The sequence below is a fragment of the Monomorium pharaonis genome, chromosome 8 (genome assembly GCF_013373865.1).
Source record: "Monomorium pharaonis isolate MP-MQ-018 chromosome 8, ASM1337386v2, whole genome shotgun sequence".
In the NCBI taxonomy this organism is placed as follows: Eukaryota; Metazoa; Arthropoda; class Insecta; order Hymenoptera; family Formicidae; genus Monomorium; species Monomorium pharaonis.
In genome coordinates this window covers 16567576-16589303 of record NC_050474.1, presented here as the reverse complement: position 1 = coordinate 16589303, position 21728 = coordinate 16567576, and the positions used below count along the sequence as shown (strand labels likewise).

The following is a 21728-nucleotide window of genomic DNA, read 5'->3' as shown; positions in this document are numbered from 1 at the left end:
CAAGTCGTAAAAGCGCCATTATTTATTAATTTTGTGACACTTAAAGTTTAAAAAAAGCCATTTCCATCGTGATTCATCTTTACTAGTTCTCTTTATTAGTTTTTCTTATTTATTAGCTACCATTTTGACACAGACGCTTTTTGGATGTGTCAAATAAGGGCGGTAACTGGACCAGAAAATCATCAATCTGGAACATGCAAGTTGGGATCAAGTACTGATCCAAGTGCAGTAGTAGATCCAGAACTTCGAGTACATGGTATACCGAATATTCGCGTTGCAGACGCTTCAATCTTTCCTACTGTGCCAAATTCAAATCCTATCGCCGCGATTATGATGGTGGCTGAAAAGGCAGCCGATATGATTAACAATGCTTGGCCACACAAACTTTGAAATGTACTAGTTTCTGAATATAATAAATTGTAATCATAAAAATAACGTGTGTCCATGTTGTATACATGATATACATGGAAAAAATGTATCAACGGTGTATCAACCCACCAAACACCAAGTTACATGTAACGTGCATGTTAGTTGTAATTTCCCACTCAACAATGTAATTGTAATATAACACGTGTGTTATATTACAATTATATTATTAAGTGGGAAATTACAACTAACAAGCACGTTACATGTAACTTTGTGTTTGCTGAGAACAATATTAGTTTAATTGGAAATAATCTTGTTGCTTTGAATAACAGTATTAATAAAACAAATATATTATACTATTATTTTAATAATCGAGATTTTTTCCTCAATTGTATAGTTTTCCAAACCTTTGGAAAATTTTGTGTTAATTATATATTTATTTTCGTTTAATAAATATTTATATTTTGATTGTATATAAAATAGATGAGTTCTTGACTTGTAAGGCGATGAATTTAATCTATATTAAACAAAGGACAGTGTTCCTCAAAATCCGCCCCGGCATGGTATAAATAAGAATAAAAGCTATATTAAAAGATAGGATTTCTTAAATACACAAAATCTGCTCCAAAGCCGCTATTCCGTACACGGTTATCGATAGTTGTCGGTTCGATAACTGTCATTGCGCATATATTTCATATATCAAAATACACGCGCAACGACACTTATCAAACCGATAACGGTAATCGTATACACTGTGTTCGGAATTAGTTGCACATTTCGGGCCGATTGCTGAGGCACCGTCTGCTATACCCCTACTACTGTTCTTGACTCGACGGCCAAGCCGCCGACCGCGCGCATGACCTTGTGTCTCAGAGGCGTCCTATGACAAATATGCCTGGATCCATCCGCGTGATTAAAAATTTCCTTACGCTGTGAATAATTTTTTACAGATAATTAAAGTTATTATTATAAAAAAACTGCGTCAGCAATAGTACCTTCTAAGTAATGTGGAGAACTATTGACAAAATTGCAATTTTTACATGATATTATTGCTAAATATATATATACATGTATACACAGATATTTATAAATGTAAACATAATATCAATAACTTTAATTAACAGTAAAAATAAAAATTATTCACAGCGCAAAGAAATTTTTAATCACGCGGATGGATCCAGGTATATCTGTCAAAAGGCGTTCCTGAGACACAGCGTTAAGCGCGCGATCGGCGGCTCGATCGTCGAGCCTAGAACAGTATTGGGAGGTATAGCTGGGGGCGGTGCCTCAGGAATCGGCCCAAAATGTGCAACTGAGCACTGAATTTATATTATAAAGAGTTATTTTTCATAAAAATAAACTTTTTTTAACTTTGAACAATACATCTCATTATTAACGTACAAATAAATTAAAATCATGAGATAATTCGATTACTTTGTAATAACATAAAATAAAAATAATATTCAATTATAGAATTAACTATAATTAAATATTCATGTCCAATATTGTTGTCCAGTAAAAGATAAATAAAATATTTCGTTTCACTACGATGTCGAGATTGAATTATGCTATTAATAATTGAATTATATTTGTCTATTATTTCTGTTTTGATTTATTATTGCTATTTCCTTTCTATTGTAATAAATAATATAAAATTATCTGTAGAACCAAATGACACCAAACTGTCTTATATCACATTGCTATTTTTTATTAATGTTTTGATTCTTTATTAATATTAATCAATTTTCTTTCATTATTTTACGTATAAAAATATCAAAGCAATAAATCATTTAAGAAATATTTGACAAAATGTATCACATTTTATTTAAAATAATATAATGTAATGAGATCTCAGAAAATTCTTAACTAAAAAACTTTATTGTAATGTTTTAAAAACATCTGAACATTTATTACAAGATATAAATAAAAAATATAGAGATTTACTTAAAAAAAATCAATTTTTAATTTGAAAAAAATTGAAGTAATCTTAATGTGACTTTAGCAATGTCCCAATCCAAGATCATACACTTTATCGTCTTACTTGGCTCTCAAAGCCAAACAACAAAGCTTTTTGTCTGAAACATTTTTCATGAAAATATGTTATTTACAAAGGCTGTAGTTCCGAAAACGTCCAATCTCCGATTTAGTTCAAATTTTAGAAATAGGTTTCTTTTCGCGAAAAAAAATATATGCGAGAAGGATTTTTGGCGACTCGAAAATTTTTTTTGGTGTCGGTAAGGAAAAGAATTTAATTTGTAGGCAAAAATTTAAATGTGTGTGTGTGTGTGTGTGTGTCTTATTCTTAGGTTACATTTTATAAATATTTTATTAAAATTTAGCAGTTAATAAAAAAGTTAAAAAGTTAATAAATATACCTTTTATTTTTATTAATTTTAAATTTTAATTTTTAACTTTAACTGCGTGACTATTTTTTAAACACAACATGACGTTCTAAATTAATACAAATATAAATAATAGTTTTTAAACTTAACTTGTAATATGAGTTAATTTAATCTAACTTTCACTAGGTCAATTTTTTGTTCATATAATTTTTAACTTAGCAAAATATAATTTTATTTACTAAAACTATTAACTTTAACTCTTCTAATTTAGTATAAAAAATATTTTGATTTACCCAATCTTAAATTTATAAAGTTATTAAAGAAATAAAAATTTTTTACTGTTAAATTTCTATAAAAATTATAATAAAATTCATATAATAACGAAAAATAAGGCCTATAAAATACGCATAATTGTTATCTAGTATAAAAATAAAAAAATTAATACGTTACTTTATTACTACAAAATAATTTTTTTTTATTAAATGCAATAAAACGTGGAAATTGTTCTGCGATATACAGCACAAATATAAAATGTAATATAAAATGTAACATATATGTCCAATTAAGAATTAAAATGTTAATTTTTAATTAAAAAAGTTTATTGAAAAATTTAAAATTTTAATTCTCTAATTTATATTTTTAGTTGAGAATTAAATTTTTATATTTTCTCAACAAAAAATCTTAAACATTTAATTTTTTATTGTATTTTTACTTTTAATTCAGAATTAATTAAAATCTTAATTCTCAATTTATGAAGAAATATTTAAACCTTAAGGGGATACTAAACTACTCTGTTTTATCATTAATTTTTGGACACCGAAATCTTTTTATTGATTGCATGGAATTGAAAATCCTTCTCCAAAATTAAAATACAGATAATAACGCGGTGCGCTGCAATCAATTTCATACAAAAAACGAAAGAAAGTTAGAAAATTATAGTTTTGTTATCGACTTCTGTAGTCGACTCGTGAAAACATTGGCTGCGTATAAAAGTTTTAGACTTTGTACGTATAAAATAAGCATGGAGCGCACTTGGCATTTCAGCAAAGAACAATACTGTCCTTTTGGAATGAGCCTAGGAACCTTAGAAAAAAAGTTTTCGGTGTTTAAAAGGATCCTATCTGTTTTATCGTCAGAATTGTACAATTTGTTCCAATGTACAACTTTTTATTACATTTACAGAATTAAAAATTCTCCACAATTAATTCTGGAAAAGGATTTCTAAATCTATAAAAGAAATACATACAAAATTTTGTTAATAACGTGCCCAAATGACTCTACATTATCGACCTTGATCAAGTTTGACGAGCAGTTTAGCATCCCCTTAAGTAATTTTTTATTTTTCCTATTATACAATTGTTATTACAGTTGATTAAATTATGTATAATTATTTTTATAATCATGCATCGATCATAATAATCGCAAGAGCTACCGCGGCAGTATCCGCGCGATAAACATACGCCCAAAAATATTTAGTAGCACTACTACTACTACTACTACTATCATTATCACTTTAATTTATCGCGTTTATCATAAGATGGCTATTTACAAGAAAAATGCCAGAGGCGTAAATCGTGAGCTGGCTAGTTTTAAAAAATGTCAGAGGCGTAAATTGTGAGATGGCTAGTTTTTAAAAAATATCAAAGGCGTAAATCGTGGGCTGGCTACCCACACAGCACACTTTATCCTGAGGATATCCCAAATTATCCCAGACAGATGAAGGCGATCCCACGGATATCTCAATGAGTAGCTCCCGGGACATCCTACAAAAATATCTTAAAATATCGTAAAATATCTTAAGATATCATATGATGTCCCATTAATATATTTCGATATCCCCCAAAAATATCTTAAAATATTATAAGATATTGTAAGATATTTTATAATATCTTACGATATCCTATTACATCCAGATAATATCCCATCATATCTTTTATCTCTACAATTAATAGAGCGTAAATCAAGTGTAAAGGTAAAGTGAATTATAATGTAATAAAAGAGTGACAAAAGGGTTAATTAAATCTCTAAGAAACGTAAATTAAAACAGAACATAAAGAAAGTACACTTATCGAAACAATGTGGTATATATATATTAATAATACTAAAAAATTATAAAAAATGACATTAAAAAATTTTTTTGATTTTATACAAACAGAGCAAAAATAAACTTTTTAATAAGTTATTCCACATGCTATTTTGCACGCATATGTAAAAATGAATAAAAAACTAAAATTTCATATTTATTCATAAAAATATAAGTTAACTATACATATTTCATCCTTCTGATAACATCTATTGTAATGATATGTATACATAACAAATGTATGCATAGACAAGAAGTGTTCATGGATTATCACGTGGCATTAGGATGCGTACGGTCTTCGAAGTCAAGCAACGTCGGCGATGGTTGACACTTGAATGGGTGACCGTTTTTTCAGATATAGAGATTAAACATGCTTTAACGGGTACAATTGTGGCTTGGCTGAAACATGTTGTTATAGTCTTCCTCTCTTATAAGATTACCGTAAAAATAATTAGAATTTTTTATTTTTTGTTCAAGTTTTTTTCAATTCATAGAAACTCTCAAAAATACTTAGAAATATTCAAAAATTTTCTAAATTAATCAAAATTTTTTATGTATAGTTAAATGTATGTATAGTTAAAGTTTTTCCGAGAAACGTTTCAATTCTTATAAAAAATCGGAATATTTATCAGAAATCCTGAAAAAAATTTTAAAAATTTTGACAAATTTTTTCACTAGGGTATATTACGATATCTTAGGAAATCCCTTGGACATTCTCTGGATATCGTTTGAGATATCTACAGGATGTCAAATCGGTGGACATTTGTGCATCCCTTGGATATCCCTTGGATCACAGACGGTCCACGGATATCCAACGATATTGCGATATCCCAAAATGACATCCTACCCACCAAACACCAAGTTACATGTAACGTACCTGTTAGTTGTAATTTCCCACTCAACAATGTAATTGTAATATAACACGTGTGTTATATTGCAATTATATTATTAAGTGGGAAATTACAACTAACAAGCACGTTACATGTAACTTTGTGTTTGCTGGGTAGGGACATCCTTAGGATAAAGTGTGCTGTGTGGGTAGTTTTTAAAAATGTCAGAGGCTATTATTTTATGTTTGTCTAAAAATAAGTTGAAAATTATCGGCTTAAGTTTCAAAAATGATAAACTTCCGAAAAGGTGAAACCTCCGATCGCGCTGAAATTTTAACCAAAGCTTACCCTTGATTAGAGAAGAAAGTCCCTAAAAGGATTTTCGCCGACAAAGCTTTGTTTGCCCGTTATCACTTCCTAAAGTTGCAAACATTTTTACTGTATATCTCTGAAAGTATTGATTTTAAAGAAAAAAGTTTCAAACAAAAAATGAAGCTCATAAAAAGCTCTACAAAAAAGGTTATATACATTTTTTACGTAAACCTATTATTTTGGCAGTTATAATAACTGTTATAATAACATTCCGCAATTTGTGACGTGTGCCCAGATACGTCATCTACAAATAACATATTATCACAATATCGGTTACGGTTATTAGATTGCAACAAGAATTAATTCACAATAACATATCACTTACAAATTGTTTCTCGTATGTCAAATAACATATGTCAAAAATTGTTTGTCAAACATTAAATTAAAATCTCGTTAACCAAAAACTGTTTAGATATGTATCGTCGTATGATTTGTCCGTTAAGATCGATGTCTGATACCAAACTGCTAAACAACTACAAGTTATATTTATGTTGAACCGTTAAAAAAGGTCACTGACTGATGTGAAGACTGTCGAATTATAAAATATAATACATAACAATAATAGAAGCTTTCATACAAATACTAAGTCGCCTTTATTATCTTATCATATATAGCTGTCAAATTTTCCGTATCTTTTTGCAGATTAATTGTATCGTTATATTTCTTAATGAAGAACATCTCGGCGATCTCCCGTTTTTTAGTTGAACATTCTTTCATCTTATGTAAAATTATTGGTTTCGACCAATCAAAGTCATGTTTATTTAATGTGCGATGTTAACTAACGACAAAATGATTATTTGGATTTTTTAGCAAATTGCGTTGATGTTCGATTGCAAAAATGTCATCAACATATCTATAAAATGTTGGGACCACGAAATCAAGTGAATTGAGGCAGTAGTCCTCGAGATCATCCATAACAATGTCCGCGAGAATAGACGAAAGCGGAGACCCTATGGGACTGCCGAAGATCTGTTCATATATCTGTCCATTGAAAACAAAACTAGTGGAGTCAAGAATTAAGTCAATCGTGTGTAAAAACTGGGGGAGACTAAATGTCATTACTTTAGAAATGTCATTCCATCTTTTTTCAATTCCCTTTATAACTAACTCTTTCGGGATATTTGTAAAGAGTGCTGTGACGTCAAAAGAAATAAGCAACTCGTCAGGTTCGATTCTCAAATCTTTAATTTTTTTAACTAGCGACCAACTATCTTTTATGTACGAATTAGGGAACTGAATCGACGAGAATGTTATGTATATATTTTGCTACATTATAAATAGGGCTGCCCAGCGCTGAAACAATAATTCTCAATGGAAAACCGTTCTTATGTATCTTCGGCAGTCCGTAGCATCTTGGTAGATTACCATTCGTACAACGTAATTGTAAATATATGCGTTTATCAACAATGTTGTTGTCATACCAAGATTTGATCAAATCATTGAATTTATTTGTAATTTTTCGGATAGGATCGTTGTTTGTCCGCTGCCAAGTGCTAACGTGCTTTTTGATAACGTTTCAAAACTACTGTTCTAACGAAATTGACAAATGAATTTTTACGACTTTATATCCCATAGGACATGCAAAAGACACGTAAGAATATAAACCGGATTTTATAACTTATTGTAATGTTGTCGTCTACATTGAATTTTGTTAATTTATTGTACAGATTTCCGGGCTTGTTGTGGACACAATGCCTTAAGTGTGGATTTATATTAAATTATTTATCACTTGATAAGGACCAAACACCATGGTCAAAACGTCGTTATAAGAAGTATCGAATAAATTTAGCCAGTTGTGTCGAACCAATAAATCATTTCTGTTGTTAAACTAAAATGTAAGAAAATTAGTTTTCACATGTAACCAGAGATCTGAACCGATTGGAACCGGTTTCAATCAGTTCTAGTTTTTTCTTTTTTTCTTTTTTGCAATGCAATGAGTTTATGAGGACAATTCAACTTAGCTTTTGTTTCCTCTACACTCTACAATTATTTAAATTATTATCAAATATTATTAAATACTATTAATTACTATTATTATTTATTAAGAATCAAAAAATTAAGATCTGAAACCGGAATCAAAAAAAAATCGTAATTTAAATGTTTTTTTTTCGGTTTTCTTTATTTGTCAAGAAATTAGAACCTGTTACATTGAAATTGAACCCGTACAGTTTTCAATTTTATTAAATCATAACTGAAACCGAACTATAATTTGATTTTGGCCCGAGTCCCTGTATGTAACATAACTTAATCACACTGAAAATTTTTCCGTGTCGTATCAAGATAAACAACAGGAGAGAGGGTAACACACGGCCTTCGTCTAATAAAGAAAGACAGTTTGCTGCAAACACACTTCAGTTTGAGTCGAGCTATTGCTGAAACATTTCATTACGGTAAGCATTCATTTCTGCTTAAAATATCTTAAGAATGTGATAAAATGTCTCAAAAATTTGTGAAATATATCCATCAATCAAAGCATTAGCAAAATATTACTAAACATTTTATATTATTACATTCAGTTATTGTTATTCTGTTATTACGCGTTTGAGTATTTTACAATTTGAGTATCTATTCATAATTTTCTTATTAGCTTAAAAATTATTTAATTTTGCATTAATATATGTAAAATTATGTTTTGTAACACTTTTTTGCAAATATGACGAAGTGAAATAAAATTATAAATTAAATCAAACTTACATGTACGAATAAAACTCTAATAAATATTTGTGCAAAAGTTTACTTTTAGATTTTTCACTTACATAAAAGTTAATTATCTAAATTTTAAAATATGATCATTGCAATGTTTAAGCCGTTATAAATCAAATTATTCATTGTTTTGTTTCTTAGTTTCAAGTCGTTTATTAATAAAATTGTCGTTAATTTAAAAAATATTACTAAAAAAATTTTAACTATATATAATTTTTTTTAAAGACGTTAAAAATTATGTTATCTTACAATAGTTGTAATTTATTTTATGTTTAGCAGTTCTTGAATGTTTATAACTTTTCAACTAATATTATATAGCTTAAACATCCTTAAATAAATTCTTTGTAATGTTTTTTTATATATTTCTATGTATAAAAAACCTTTATATCTACAATTATAAACTAAAAATAGATATAAACTCTGCTGTTTGTCATCCAATAATATGTTTGTAATGTTCAATTAATTTTTTTGCTACATCTTTACATATGATAATCATGGCATCAAAAAATAATAAATACTTGTTACGTAATTAAAGTCAATCGGTTTCAATTATAAAGTAAAGATTGAGATAAAATGCTAATACTAGGATTATTACGTTTTAAAGCTGATTTGTATTTATAAGATCTATTAATAAGCAATATTTTTATTTGTATTATTAAGTCGTATGCTACACGTACTTAACTAATCTTACGAATTTAATCAATTTTGATAATACATATTAGAAGAGTATAATAAAGTTTTAGTTTTTTATCAGTTTAAATAAAAAATATATCTATCTATTCAAATTAGTGCATTGTGACAGTATAAAAAGAACGTGGTTATGCCTTAATATATCATATCATTCTCAAGTGACACAAATGAAATTCAATCGCGAACCATAAGATTAGTTCAGCAATAAACAAAATGTATACACAATAAATAATTTAACTATTTATAGTTTATGCTACATTGGTTACAACAAAAGTGCAAAATAAAAGAAATTTTTAGCGATTGTGCATAAAGAACTTATTTTTTCTCACATGAAGTAATCGATTTTACGTATATCAACTTCTTTTTATTCCTTAACAAACAAAACAACAAACATAACCAACAAAATAAACAAGTTAAATATGCAATAGTAATAATATTATTAAACATAAAAAATTGGAAAAGCGGAAAAATAAAAAAAAAGAGTAAGACATATTTTTAATATTAGAATACATATCTTATAAAATAAATTTTTAATAAAAAAATAACTTTGGTAATTATGTTGCAGAAGTAAAAAAAAGGTAATTTACTTGCAATCACTCTGTTATATGCCTTTATATTACATTAATATTGTGTTGTAATTTTAATTTTTACTGTTAATGTTAATAAAATTATCCAACGTGAATTTAATTGGTCAAAATTGTAAGTGGCATAGCCATGTATTACAATCCACGTAAAATAATTACTTTTTTCATTAAAAGTATAAAGTAATTATTTTGTGATACATACTGATGAGTACAGAAGGATATTAAAAGATAGATACTGAAATACAAATGCTTAGTTCTTGATTCAGCTTTTCTTCAGTATTTTTTGTTCCGTTTGATTATCCCACTTATGAATACTTTTTAATATAGTAAAGTTTTATAAAAATTATTTTTAAGTACAAAAAATCAATATTAAAAAAATTTTTTTTGGTAGTTGACAATATAAAGTTTTTATTAGCATACTTTATTGATATAATATAGTTTAATTTAAACATAGTAATTAATGGTTGATAAATCTTTTCATGAATATTTTCGATAGATGTATATATATCGGAATTACTCTACATACATTATTTTACTTTTTAAAAAACTTTTCTTCTATTAAAAAAATAATTTCTTATGTTTCATAAGTCAATAGTTATTTTATACAGTTCAATTTTTCTCTGTTCTTAATTCTCAATAGATACTTTTATCGACGAGCTATATATAAATATTGTATTTCGTAATGATTAAAATTATCAACTAATATTATAGAAAAATACAGTTAGATAAGAAGTGTTTATTAGATAAACATAGTGAAGTGTACATAAACGCTCGTATATATCAACGTGTATATTATTCTGTCAATGATTTCTTAAGACATGGCATATGCAAACTGTTTAAATTCTGCACTTTTGACAACTTCAAAACTTTAGAAAAAACTTATATTTGTGGAAATGGCGCATTTAATCAGAGAACAGAAAATATCATAAATAAAACGTTGATTCATGTTTAGAATCTAAGAAAATGTGCATGAGCATGAATCAATGTTTTATTTACGATATTTTCTCTGTTCTCTGATTAAATGCGCCATATTTCCACAAATATAAGCTTTTTCCAAAGCTTTGAAATTGTCAAATGTGCATAATTATCTAAGACTTTATTATCTAAAACTTAGATAATATATCAGTAAACCCACAGTTCATACATTCATGGCTTTTTGTCATTACGTATAAAGTCTGTTAAAAACCAACTCTTTAAAAGCAAAAATAAATTTATAATAAATAATTTTTTTGCAATTTGCATAATTCAAACAATAATGAACATTATATTGATAATGTTAGATCATTATATATACAATTTGTAGCGTTTTAAAACCTCAATTTTACTCTTATTTTTCTTTTTACTTTTCTCATAATGCATTTTTAAACATAAAATCGAGGTGCAACGTAAACTGGTACATGTTAAAATTGTATACTATAAAATTGTAAGAAATCATATAAAATAGATTAAAAAACATTAGAAAAGTTATATCTACTAAAATAGTGACCTATTCTAATTTTTACACATATGTATATATTGTCGCGTTGTATTTGCGTCTTACGAAATAAAGATATTTGCATAAATCATTTCACATTAAAGTGAAAGGCTTCTAGGAATCATATACATTAACTTATAAGTATTTTGTACACATGTCTGATGTTAAAAGAAAATGCGTTACTGTTTACTATGTCGATTTTGAAATTTACTTTGCGAAATACTCTTTTTTTTTATTCTCTCACAAAAAAATATTGCAAATTCAAAAAAATATTATAAAAAATAGTACCTCAACTGATAGAAGACACTTTTGTTACATTTGTTTTTAAAGTTTTTTTTGTAATTTTAATCTTTATTTAAGAAATACAATCCTAAAATACAATAATATATCGATATTGGCGACCTTCTTCTATACATTTGATACATATCAGAATTTTAAATAAAGAATTAAAAAAAAAAACAATCTTTTTTGAATATACATAATGTGAATTTTCAGAATAATTAGTTAATCAGACGTGATACATACAAATAAGAAAAGATAATAGAAGACACTTTTTACATTTGTTTTTAAAGTTTTTGTAATTTTAGACTTTATTTAAAAAATACAATTCTAAAATACAATAATATGTCCATATTGGCGACCTTCTTCTATACATTTGATACATGTCAGAATTTTAAATAAAGAATTTTTTTAAAGGCAGTCTTCTTTAAACATATATAATATGAGTTTTCGGAATAATTAGTTAATCAGACGTAATACATACAAATAAGAAAAGATAATAGTTAATAATACGATCCGCAGACACATACATACAAATGAAAAAAATTAAGAAAGTAAAAAAGTAAAATTACTCTTAAATAAATAAATTTATAATAATAAATTAATATAAATGTTCCGACTTTAAGTCTTCCTCAGTATAAAATAATAATTTGAGAAAAAATTAATAAAACACAATTTAAAAATGGTATAATAAAAATAATTATGTATTTTTCAGTTTAACATAATTACAATATCATACTCTCTAAATCACAATTAATAAAAACTCAACCAAATCAGTGGAAAAATACATTGACTTCCAGTGATATACATACTGATTATCAGTGTATTTATTTCACTGACAGTGAAATAAATACACTGATCTTTCAGTGACTACCCAGACAACACGCTTGTCAGAATGAAAACTTTAAGAGAACTTTTTTAAGAAAACATTTAGATATCTTGAAAATGATGTCAAAATGGTAACATTTACCAGAGACGTCTACTAAAAGAGGTCTTTAAGATATCTCATTGAAGAGTCTTACTTAAGTTTCTTGAAAATGTTAACCTTATGTCATCAGTTAAATGATATCAGCTTGGTATCTCATAAAAGATATCACAATGCTGTCCGATTTTTGAACCGTCCATGCGCGTCGTAGTTAACTCAGAAATCAGACAACACTAAGAGGTCTTTGAGATATCTGATTGAAGAACCTCATTTAAGTTTCTTGAAAATGTTATCCTTATAACATTAGCTAAATGATATCAGCTTGATGTCTCATAAAAGATATCACAATGCTGTCCGATTTTTGAACCGTCCATGCGCGTTGTAGTTGACTCACAAATTAGATAACATTATAATATCTTAAATGAAAAATCCATTTGATATTATTTAAAAATTATCATAAAGATAATGTTTTCAAAAATAACGGTTTGCCTACAATTACTGTGCACAAAAAATGCACAAAATCTAAATTTGTCATGTACTAAACAAAAACAGAATAATAAAAACCATCTAATTAATCATTTGAACGCTTCAAACTATTAATGCTAAAAATAGATCGCAATTTCCATCAAATTATTAAGGCTATGGAAAAAGATAAATTTAACAATATGAAATTAATAAGTAAATAAATTAATACTATTTATTTCTAATGTTTTGCAAAATTTAATTGTTTTTATAAAAAATAATATAATTGCGTCAGTTTATACCATATTAGTATTATATGTATAAGACAATAACAAGTACCCATATCGATAAGTCAAATTGGCGTAACAGATAGAGTACAAGGTTCGTCATCCTAAGGTTCCGGGTTCAAACCTACCAGCGGCAAGTAAGAATAAAATAATTTAATTTAAATTTAATTAATCAATAAAAATTTGTCCTGAATTTAGTATGTTACTGTTGATAAAAATAATTTTTTAAAAATGAATTTTTATTTTATTTTTTTATCTTTAGTTGTAGTTTAAAAATATCTGATTTAAGAAATCTATTAGATATCCGATTTAAGAATTTTTTTAGATATCCGATTTAAGAAATTTTTTAGATATCCGATTTAAGAAATCTTTTAGATATCAGTTTTATGATATCTTTCTGTTCTCAAAAAACGGCGCATTGGTTAACATTCTGACATCATTATGTTATCTTTTAGAAGTCTCTTTATGTTATCATTTTCAGAAACAAGATATCTTTTAGAGATCTTTTTGACAACGTATTGTTCACTGGGTATACACTAATCTAAAATGAAAATTACTGAAAGACAGTAAATATTCACTGATTATCACAGTTATAAGTATGCCACTGCGAATCAGTGAATATTCACTAATTAAGATTTAGAGAGTAAATTTTATTTCAAAATAATTCATATAATTTTGAACATAATGTGCGCGTATCACGTATAATAACTTTTATATTATGTTAATTCTTATATAATTTTAATTCTTCAAAACTTCAAAGATTAAACAATGTCAAAATTTCAAATTTTTAAAGTTTTGCCGTTTGTCACAGTTTAAATGAAATATATTATCGTTTTCATTTTGCTAATTTTTGCCGTCATTATCTTTATAATATCAAATATATTTTAAAAAATTTATTTCAATCACATTACTTAAAAAAAGATTCAATGAGTCAAGTCGCATTTGAATTTTCAAAAAATATAAATACTGGTACGTTTAATCAGTAATGTAGGCATGTAAATTAATTAAGCTTTTTTACAAAATTCAATTTTAATTCATAAATCAAAGAAACTTAAATGATAAAAATAAATTGTTATTTTTTATGACTTTGGTCCAGCTGTCAAATTCTACCATAAAAAAATAATTTTGGTGGACGATTTTAATTCGACAAATTTTTTAAATGCATCAATGCATTTTTTTATTTGATAATTTTGTAAAGTGCCTCAAATGTTGTACAGAGACCGAAACAAAAATTTATTAGAATCAATTCTGAAGAATATACTAAATGTGATGAAATTATCACTTAAAATTTTTTAAATTACTTGGTTTCTTTTTACTGCGACATAACGTTATCATTAAGCATTATCATAAAGCAAAATTATCTTTTGTTTTTTTCTTGTATACAATCTCTAAAATCATTATTTTAATGTGTTGAAGCACAAAAGATCGTATACAAGTTGTGACTTATCATTAGTTATGACTTATTTTAGAAAAATAAATTTAAAAATTAATAACTGATTAAAATTTCTAAAGTAAAGGGTAAATATCTAAAAAATCTGAATTAACATACCAAATAAATAATTAAGAGTTACCGTTTTAAAATTTTCTTTCGATTTCAACTTATAATATCTTTGTCAATATATGAAATTTTAAATAAATTATGATAGCAAGTTTATTTACTCATTATTCTTCCCTTTTTTTAAATATTCCTAATTATACATTTTGCTCAATACATATATAAATACTTATGCACATTCTAAAATAAAATCTTATTTTGCAAGGTTATAAAAAGAATAAGTGGGTAATTATCATTTAAAGATAAAGAATGAATAGTTAAAAAAGCTTGATATCTACCTTGGAGAATATGGCCGCGTTTTGATATTACTATCAGTACTGAAAATCTATTGTGCACGTAACAGAAACTGATTTTCAATATTGGCAGTATAATATCGGAACGCACTTTATAAGTGTATTAGAAGCTTTCACGAACCAAGTTTAAAATAAAGACATAAATGTAAGTAAATATTAAAATAAATCAGTAATAAAAGCTTATTAAATCTAAAAACAATCAAAATAAAGAGACAGAAGATAAGTTATTCTGGACATGTGCTAGTATTATTTATAAGCATTCAAACAATAAAACACAAACGTTGTAATTTCATTTGGGTAATTTTTATTGTGTCGTTATAATTTAAAATTATGTCGTAAAATATAACTTAACGCATTACGAAGTTATTATTAGATAAAAAATTAAAATCTCGAAAATTCTAAATATTTAGTTCATCTTGTCTTTAATAATTCTTGTGAATCATCAGTGTTCACATCATGTTACCGAAATATTTTTCTGCCAGAGTGACCAAAATGTATGCATAACTATCTCTGGCATAGTCTGGCAAAGTGTTGCCAAACATTGGTAATTAACAGTGTATTAATTGCATAAAATTATGAGTCAATCCAATTAAAATGTAGCACAATGAATAAATATTAAACTGGTAAATTGGAATAAAATTATTTATAAAAATTATTGATCTATACATATATTTAAATTTATATAAATAAATAAATAAAAAATATATACAATACAAATTAAATTTATATAAATAAATTTAAAAAAATATATATAAAAGATGAAAACGATACCTGTGACGTAATGGAATAATTATATGACTTTGCTCGCATAGTTTCTCGCAACATTGCAGTGTTTTGTTGTGAAATCTTTCATCTTTTTAAGAAAAATTTCTCTTTTAACTCACATTAAGATTGACTCAATAGTTTTACGTAATTGACATACTGTACCAAATAAACATTTAGCAACATTTTTTAAATATAGATAATCCCAGTAAAACATAGCTATGCATACATTTTTATTATTCTAACAGTAAAAAAATTTTGATTTCGCTAACATGTAAATACCTACTCAGAAGAATTATTGAAATTATTAAACAAGATAAACTTAGTATTGAGAATGCGTTCCGAGATTTCATTTTTTAATCTAATTTTAACTTTGTAATGTGTTAAGTTATATTTTACAATCAGACATAATTTTAGATTCTAACGATTCTAAGATACATTGAAAAAAATTCAATAATAGAGTCAAAACGTTCGTGCTTTATTGTTTGAGTATTTATAAATTATATTAGCACATATGTTCAATATGACTTATATGTTACTTATTTCCATCATTTGTAAAAATTAAAATTACACAAAATGTCTTAAAAATATTAATTATATTTTATTTGTTTAAAAAAATTTTACTTTGTTTGCATTCAAAATCTGTTAATATCGATATGTAGCGTTAAGGTTTCATTTGACGCTAGATTTAAGCATAAAATAAATCACGTAATCCGAGTTAACGCTGGATGAATTTCAAATGTCAAATGACTATTCTTATTCCTTGATCAGATTAAGTATTAGAATTTCTTGTATTTTCTTTTGTATATTTACAATAAATATTTCAATTATTGCTTGTAGTCAAGCAACATCATAAAAATTTTTAAGAAGATGTTGCGTATACGATCGCACGCCTGTAACAAATTCATATAACGGTAAAACGTTAGAACGTTCGGGATTTGGGCATGCATAGACGCGTTCGTTCACGTGCAAGACGCATTCCACGTCATCAGTCTCAGGCAACAGCACCGTAACGTACGAGAAAAATCCGGAAAAACCAACACAATGTATTTAAGAGCCGGTCCCCCGATCCCTAGCAGCATTCTCTGTCAAGGCGCCGGTCAAGTTATATCGTAACAAAGGGTCGGACGAAATGTGAACGACGCGCACGTGGTACGTGCCACGGTGCAATCCGAACGAACAGTCCGTATAGTGAAAGAAGGTGGATGAGAGGCTGAGTCCTCTCAGATCACTACGTGTGCTCACTTGCCGTTGAACATTAATAATAAAGCATCGTGCAGGGTGAAAGAAGGTGATTCCCAGACCGAGTCTTTCGGGACACCATGTGTTCTCGCCACTGTGACATGCCATAATATTCATTAAGCGTATAGTCTAAAATAAAACCTTCGTGAAAACAATTCATTGTACATAAAAGACACAAATAAACTCTTACATTACGCGAAACCGAGAAGTGTAGATTAATCCTTCACTTTCCACAAAACATATATAATTGACTAATAAACGTAATAATTATATTAAATGTTACATATCAATACATTAACTATTAATGCATTGATATATAACATTTAATATAATTATCATTAACATTTTCATTTTCTGCTACATTTATAGTAGCTTGCATCGATTTTGACGCTAGAAGTTGGTAAAATCAAACTTCTGTTTGGTGATGCTGACGTTGTAGTCATGTGATTGCTAGAAATCTAGAGTCGAGCGTCAGCGTGAAAAGACATCCTTGTTTTACCATTGATCTAGAATATCTTAAACTTTGAGCAAACTTGTTGTAAATTTCATTCTAAAATAAAATATTCAAGACGTTATACAATCGTTTTATTGGTTTAATAGAATCTTAAGGTTGTCTATAATCATATTTGAGATAAATTTGAGATATAAAATCCGATTATAAATGCTACCTAGTCAATATATTAAAAAATATTTTCTTTCGACAGATTACATCGCCGTGAGTCCAACATGGAAACGTGTTTGATTAACGCTGCAAACTCTGCAGTTGCAGCAAATGGCAATCCTACGAATGTCTTTGTATACTTGATACAAACGCTTCTAATGGCGCAATGTAATTTGAGTCATGGTATCTACCCCCCAGACCGTTCAGAAGAAATTATAACTTCTGACAGAGAATTCGACTTCGTGATCGTGGGCGGTGGAAGCGCTGGATCTGTACTAGCAAATCGTTTAACTGAGATAGAAGACTGGAATGTGTTACTGATCGAAGCTGGTGAGGACCCCTCAATACTCAGCGAAGCTCCTGCAGCGTTACTCTCGCAGCTACATACGTCGGAAGATTATTCCTACAATATCGAACCCGAGAAATTCGCTTGCCATGGTTATAAAAACAAGACGTGCAAATGGTCAAAAGGCAAGGCTCTCGGCGGTAGTTCTACGCTAAATGCTATGCTCTACGTTTACGGCAGTGACGAGGATTATAACGAATGGTCTCGGATGGGCAACAAGGATTGGAGTTATGACCAAGTCTTGCCGTTCTTTAAAAAATCTCAAAATTGCGGTCATGGACACAACGATAAATGGAGAAGCAAATATTGCGGTCATGACGGACCGTTGAGAATCAGGCCTTACAATTATAGCCATCCAGAAGTACAGAAAATGGTTTTGCACGCCGCTCGCGAAATGGGCATGCCTATTTTGGATGCCATCAATGGTGATAAATTTGTTGGATATGGCATAGCTCAAGGAACCTTGGATAAAGGTCGCAGAGTGAGTGTTTCAAAGGCCTACTTGTCACCAATCAAAAATAGAAAAAATCTGTATGTAATGAAATCTACTCGAGCCGACGCTATCCTCCTAGATAATACTCGAGCAGTTGGAGTACGCGTGACTCTAAAAGATGGTAGGTCGATTGACATAAAAGCTTCGAAGGAGGTAATCTTATCAGCTGGTAGCATCGCTACTCCGCAAATCTTAATGCTTTCGGGCATTGGACCCGAGGCGCATTTACGTGAAATGGGAATATCTAAGGTCATTGATTTACCCGTCGGTAAAAATCTTCAGGACCATGTCGCATGGTTTGGTTTGCATTTTATCTTCAAAAACCAAAGCGCAACACCGCCATCACCTACATTTATGCTGGACGCAGCTTACGAGTATTTAATGTATAATCGGGGACTTCTAGCAAGTGTTAGCTTTGATCTCATGGGTTTCGTCAACGTGCACGATTCGAGCGCCAAGTATCCCAACATTCAGTTTATTTACGCACATTTACCACAATGGTACACGGCCATAGCAACCACTTTTTTTAACGCCTTTAACATGGATACGGATATTATTCAAGCAATAACAGAAATATTAGCAGAGGCGGATATGCTCTCATCTATAGCAATTTTGCAAAAACCGAAGAGCGTGGGTGAAATACAGCTGCGTAGCAAAAATCCAGCGGATCCTGTTAAGATTTACGCCAACTATTTCTCCGAACAGGAAGATTTCAACACGTTGTTAAAATCCTTGGACTCTCTGAAAAAGATGCTCGACACCCAAACATTCAAACGACACGGGGTGCAGTTGCATCATTTGGACATTCCTGGTTGCCGTCATACCACACCCGATTCTGAAGAATATTGGAAATGTAACTTGCAACATATGTCGTCTACGCTCTTCCATCCTGTTGGAACAGCGAAAATGGGTCCTAAGAGCGATCCCACAACTGTGGTGGATCCTCAATTAAAGGTTCATGGAATACAAGGATTAAGAGTTATTGATGCATCTATTATGCCAAAAATTACCAGTGGAAATACAAATGCGCCGACGATAATGATAGCCGAGAAAGGGGCAGATTTCATTAAAAAAGATTGGGCGATTATAAAAAATAAGGACGAGTTGTAGGAAGCAAACAAGCCTTAACACTTGCATGCAAGTTTTTTTTTATTTTTTTATTAAAGAAATATGTTCTCGTCTTTTTCTTTCTTAAAAAAAAAAAAAAAAAAAAAAAAAAAAAAAAACTAGAAAAAAATAAACAGTGTGAGAATTAATAATCTGAAGCTCAGAAAAATCCGGATCATATTTACAGCCCTAGTTCAAACTGTCCAAAATATTGAAATATTGTAATGTTTTTTCTCTTATTTCGAAATATTCGGACATACAGTACATGTACGAACCTTTGTCTAAGACCCGATTAAAACGTTTATGATTCTATTCATTTATTATACAGCGTGTATCTAAATTGGGACGAGATTTTTTAATAACAAATTCTTTGTAACATTTTAAGAAAAAAATTTTAATTCGAAAATGTCGAGGCTATAATTTTCAAATAGAAAGAATTTAAAGATCACGAATAACAGGGCCTACAATTTTACGCGCTCAGATATGGTAGTGATAAAAGTGCTTTCAAATACGTTTGACATTAACATCTTTGTTTAATAAAATATTGAACAAATAAGAGTTTCATTAAGAAACCAATTCTATTCATTCATAATAAATTTGTTATAAAAACAATTTAAAATGTTTTCGTTAAAACTTTAAAATGTATGTACTATGTATCGACATCAATATTTTTTTTCTTATAAAAAATATTATTGAACTTGCAAAAAACTATTAAAAATTAAAAAATTTATTTGAATTCAATGTTACACACAACTTTCGTTCACAATCAGTTTTAACGTTTTCTTCGCGTATTGTCAAACGCATTTGAAAGCACCTTTATCACTACCATCCCTGAGCGCGTAAAATTATAGTCCTGTCATTCGTAATCTTTAAACTCTTCCTATTTAAAAATTATTGTAGTCTCGACATTTTCATATTACAATTTTATTCTCAAAATGTTACAAAGAATTTGTTATTAAAAAATCTCGCGCCAGTGTACACCCTGTATATAATAATTTAATATTTGTTAGATCTTTATTTTTTGTTTATGATAAGCCATCGGACGTTCTTACGATATGGCGCGATTGTCGGGCGTTTGGCTCGCTCTGTTGTCGATCTTAGCGAACTTATGTGTCGACAACACAATTTGCAGCGTATCATTTTCGGTATCTTTAGTAAGTTGTAAAAAAAGATACCAAGTGGATATCCTCCAATAATAAAATTACTGTACCAAAAAAATTCAAGTAATAATATCTTTAATTTTAATCAAAACGCTTAAAATGCTTTATTATATACAGAACTATATTATATGAATATATCGTGATTTTTGTAATACGTGTAAAAGCAAACTTATTTTATGTTTAAAACGTTTCAATAAAATACATTTAGAAAATGTTAACATATCTTTTTATATTATATAAATTACAAAATTTAATTATAAGTTTGATATTGTCGGTTCTCAAAGACCGATGTCGCCTAAACTAAAACTTCAACGTCAGTCTCTAGAGGCCAACGCCGTCTAAACGAAAAGTTCAGTATCGGTCCAGGGATCGACGCCATTTCACATGTTAAAAGGGCAATTTTATCTAGATAAGCATTTTGTAGTATTAGGTAAGAATTTTATAAGCAACATATTATTGTATACATATATTTTTTGAGCTCTACGAAGCTAGCAGAATCAAATCAGCAAAATCGAACGCAACCTAATGGAATATTTAGTATTTTTTGTACTATTGTACCACCAAGATTAATTTTGTACCCTGTGTCGTTTAAGAAAACATCGTGGTGTTGATAACTTAATATGAAACTAGCATGACCACAAAAAAATAATTTAAAATATTTAAATAAAGTGGATATAATTAGTATTGAACATGTACTAATTTGTATCATTCA

The 21728-nt window shown here is 28.4% G+C and overlaps 3 protein-coding genes and 1 long non-coding RNA gene across 7 annotated transcripts in view; 2 read left to right on the top strand and 2 right to left on the bottom strand.

Moving 5' to 3' along the window:
• Positions 1-959, top strand: part of LOC105837234 (glucose dehydrogenase [FAD, quinone]) — a 21171-nt gene extending 20212 nt beyond the window's left edge. For all 3 annotated transcript variants that reach the window (XM_036291243.1, XM_036291241.1, XM_036291242.1), the window contains one exon: positions 117-959. In XM_036291243.1, coding sequence (XP_036147136.1) covers positions 117-390 — 274 coding nt within the window. In that variant the 3' untranslated portion in view covers positions 391-959. The remainder of the gene's footprint in view (positions 1-116) is intronic.
• The window catches only part of LOC105837411 (flotillin-2), a 193132-nt gene that overhangs the window by 72514 nt on the left and 98890 nt on the right, over positions 1-21728 (bottom strand). The gene's annotated exons all lie outside the window — the stretch shown is intronic.
• Positions 242-21728, top strand: LOC105833805 (glucose dehydrogenase [FAD, quinone]). Its single transcript, XM_036291245.1, has 4 exons — positions 242-256; positions 3484-3486; positions 8342-8383; positions 17954-21728. Exon 4 carries the CDS (start codon positions 17976-17978, stop codon positions 19857-19859), a length of 1884 nt encoding a protein of 627 aa, XP_036147138.1. The 5' UTR covers positions 242-256; positions 3484-3486; positions 8342-8383; positions 17954-17975; the 3' UTR covers positions 19860-21728.
• LOC118647070 lies at positions 5912-8666 on the bottom strand. Its single transcript, XR_004964380.1, has 2 exons — positions 6319-8666; positions 5912-6237 (listed from the first exon to the last, which is right to left on the bottom strand). It is a non-coding gene; the product is annotated as an uncharacterized LOC118647070 (long non-coding RNA).

Bases quoted from the DNA above. Each gene is read 5' to 3' on its own strand.
- LOC105833805 (XM_036291245.1), top strand. From the start codon at position 17,976: ATGGAAACGTGTTTGATTAACGCTGCAAACTCTGCAGTTGCAGCAAAT.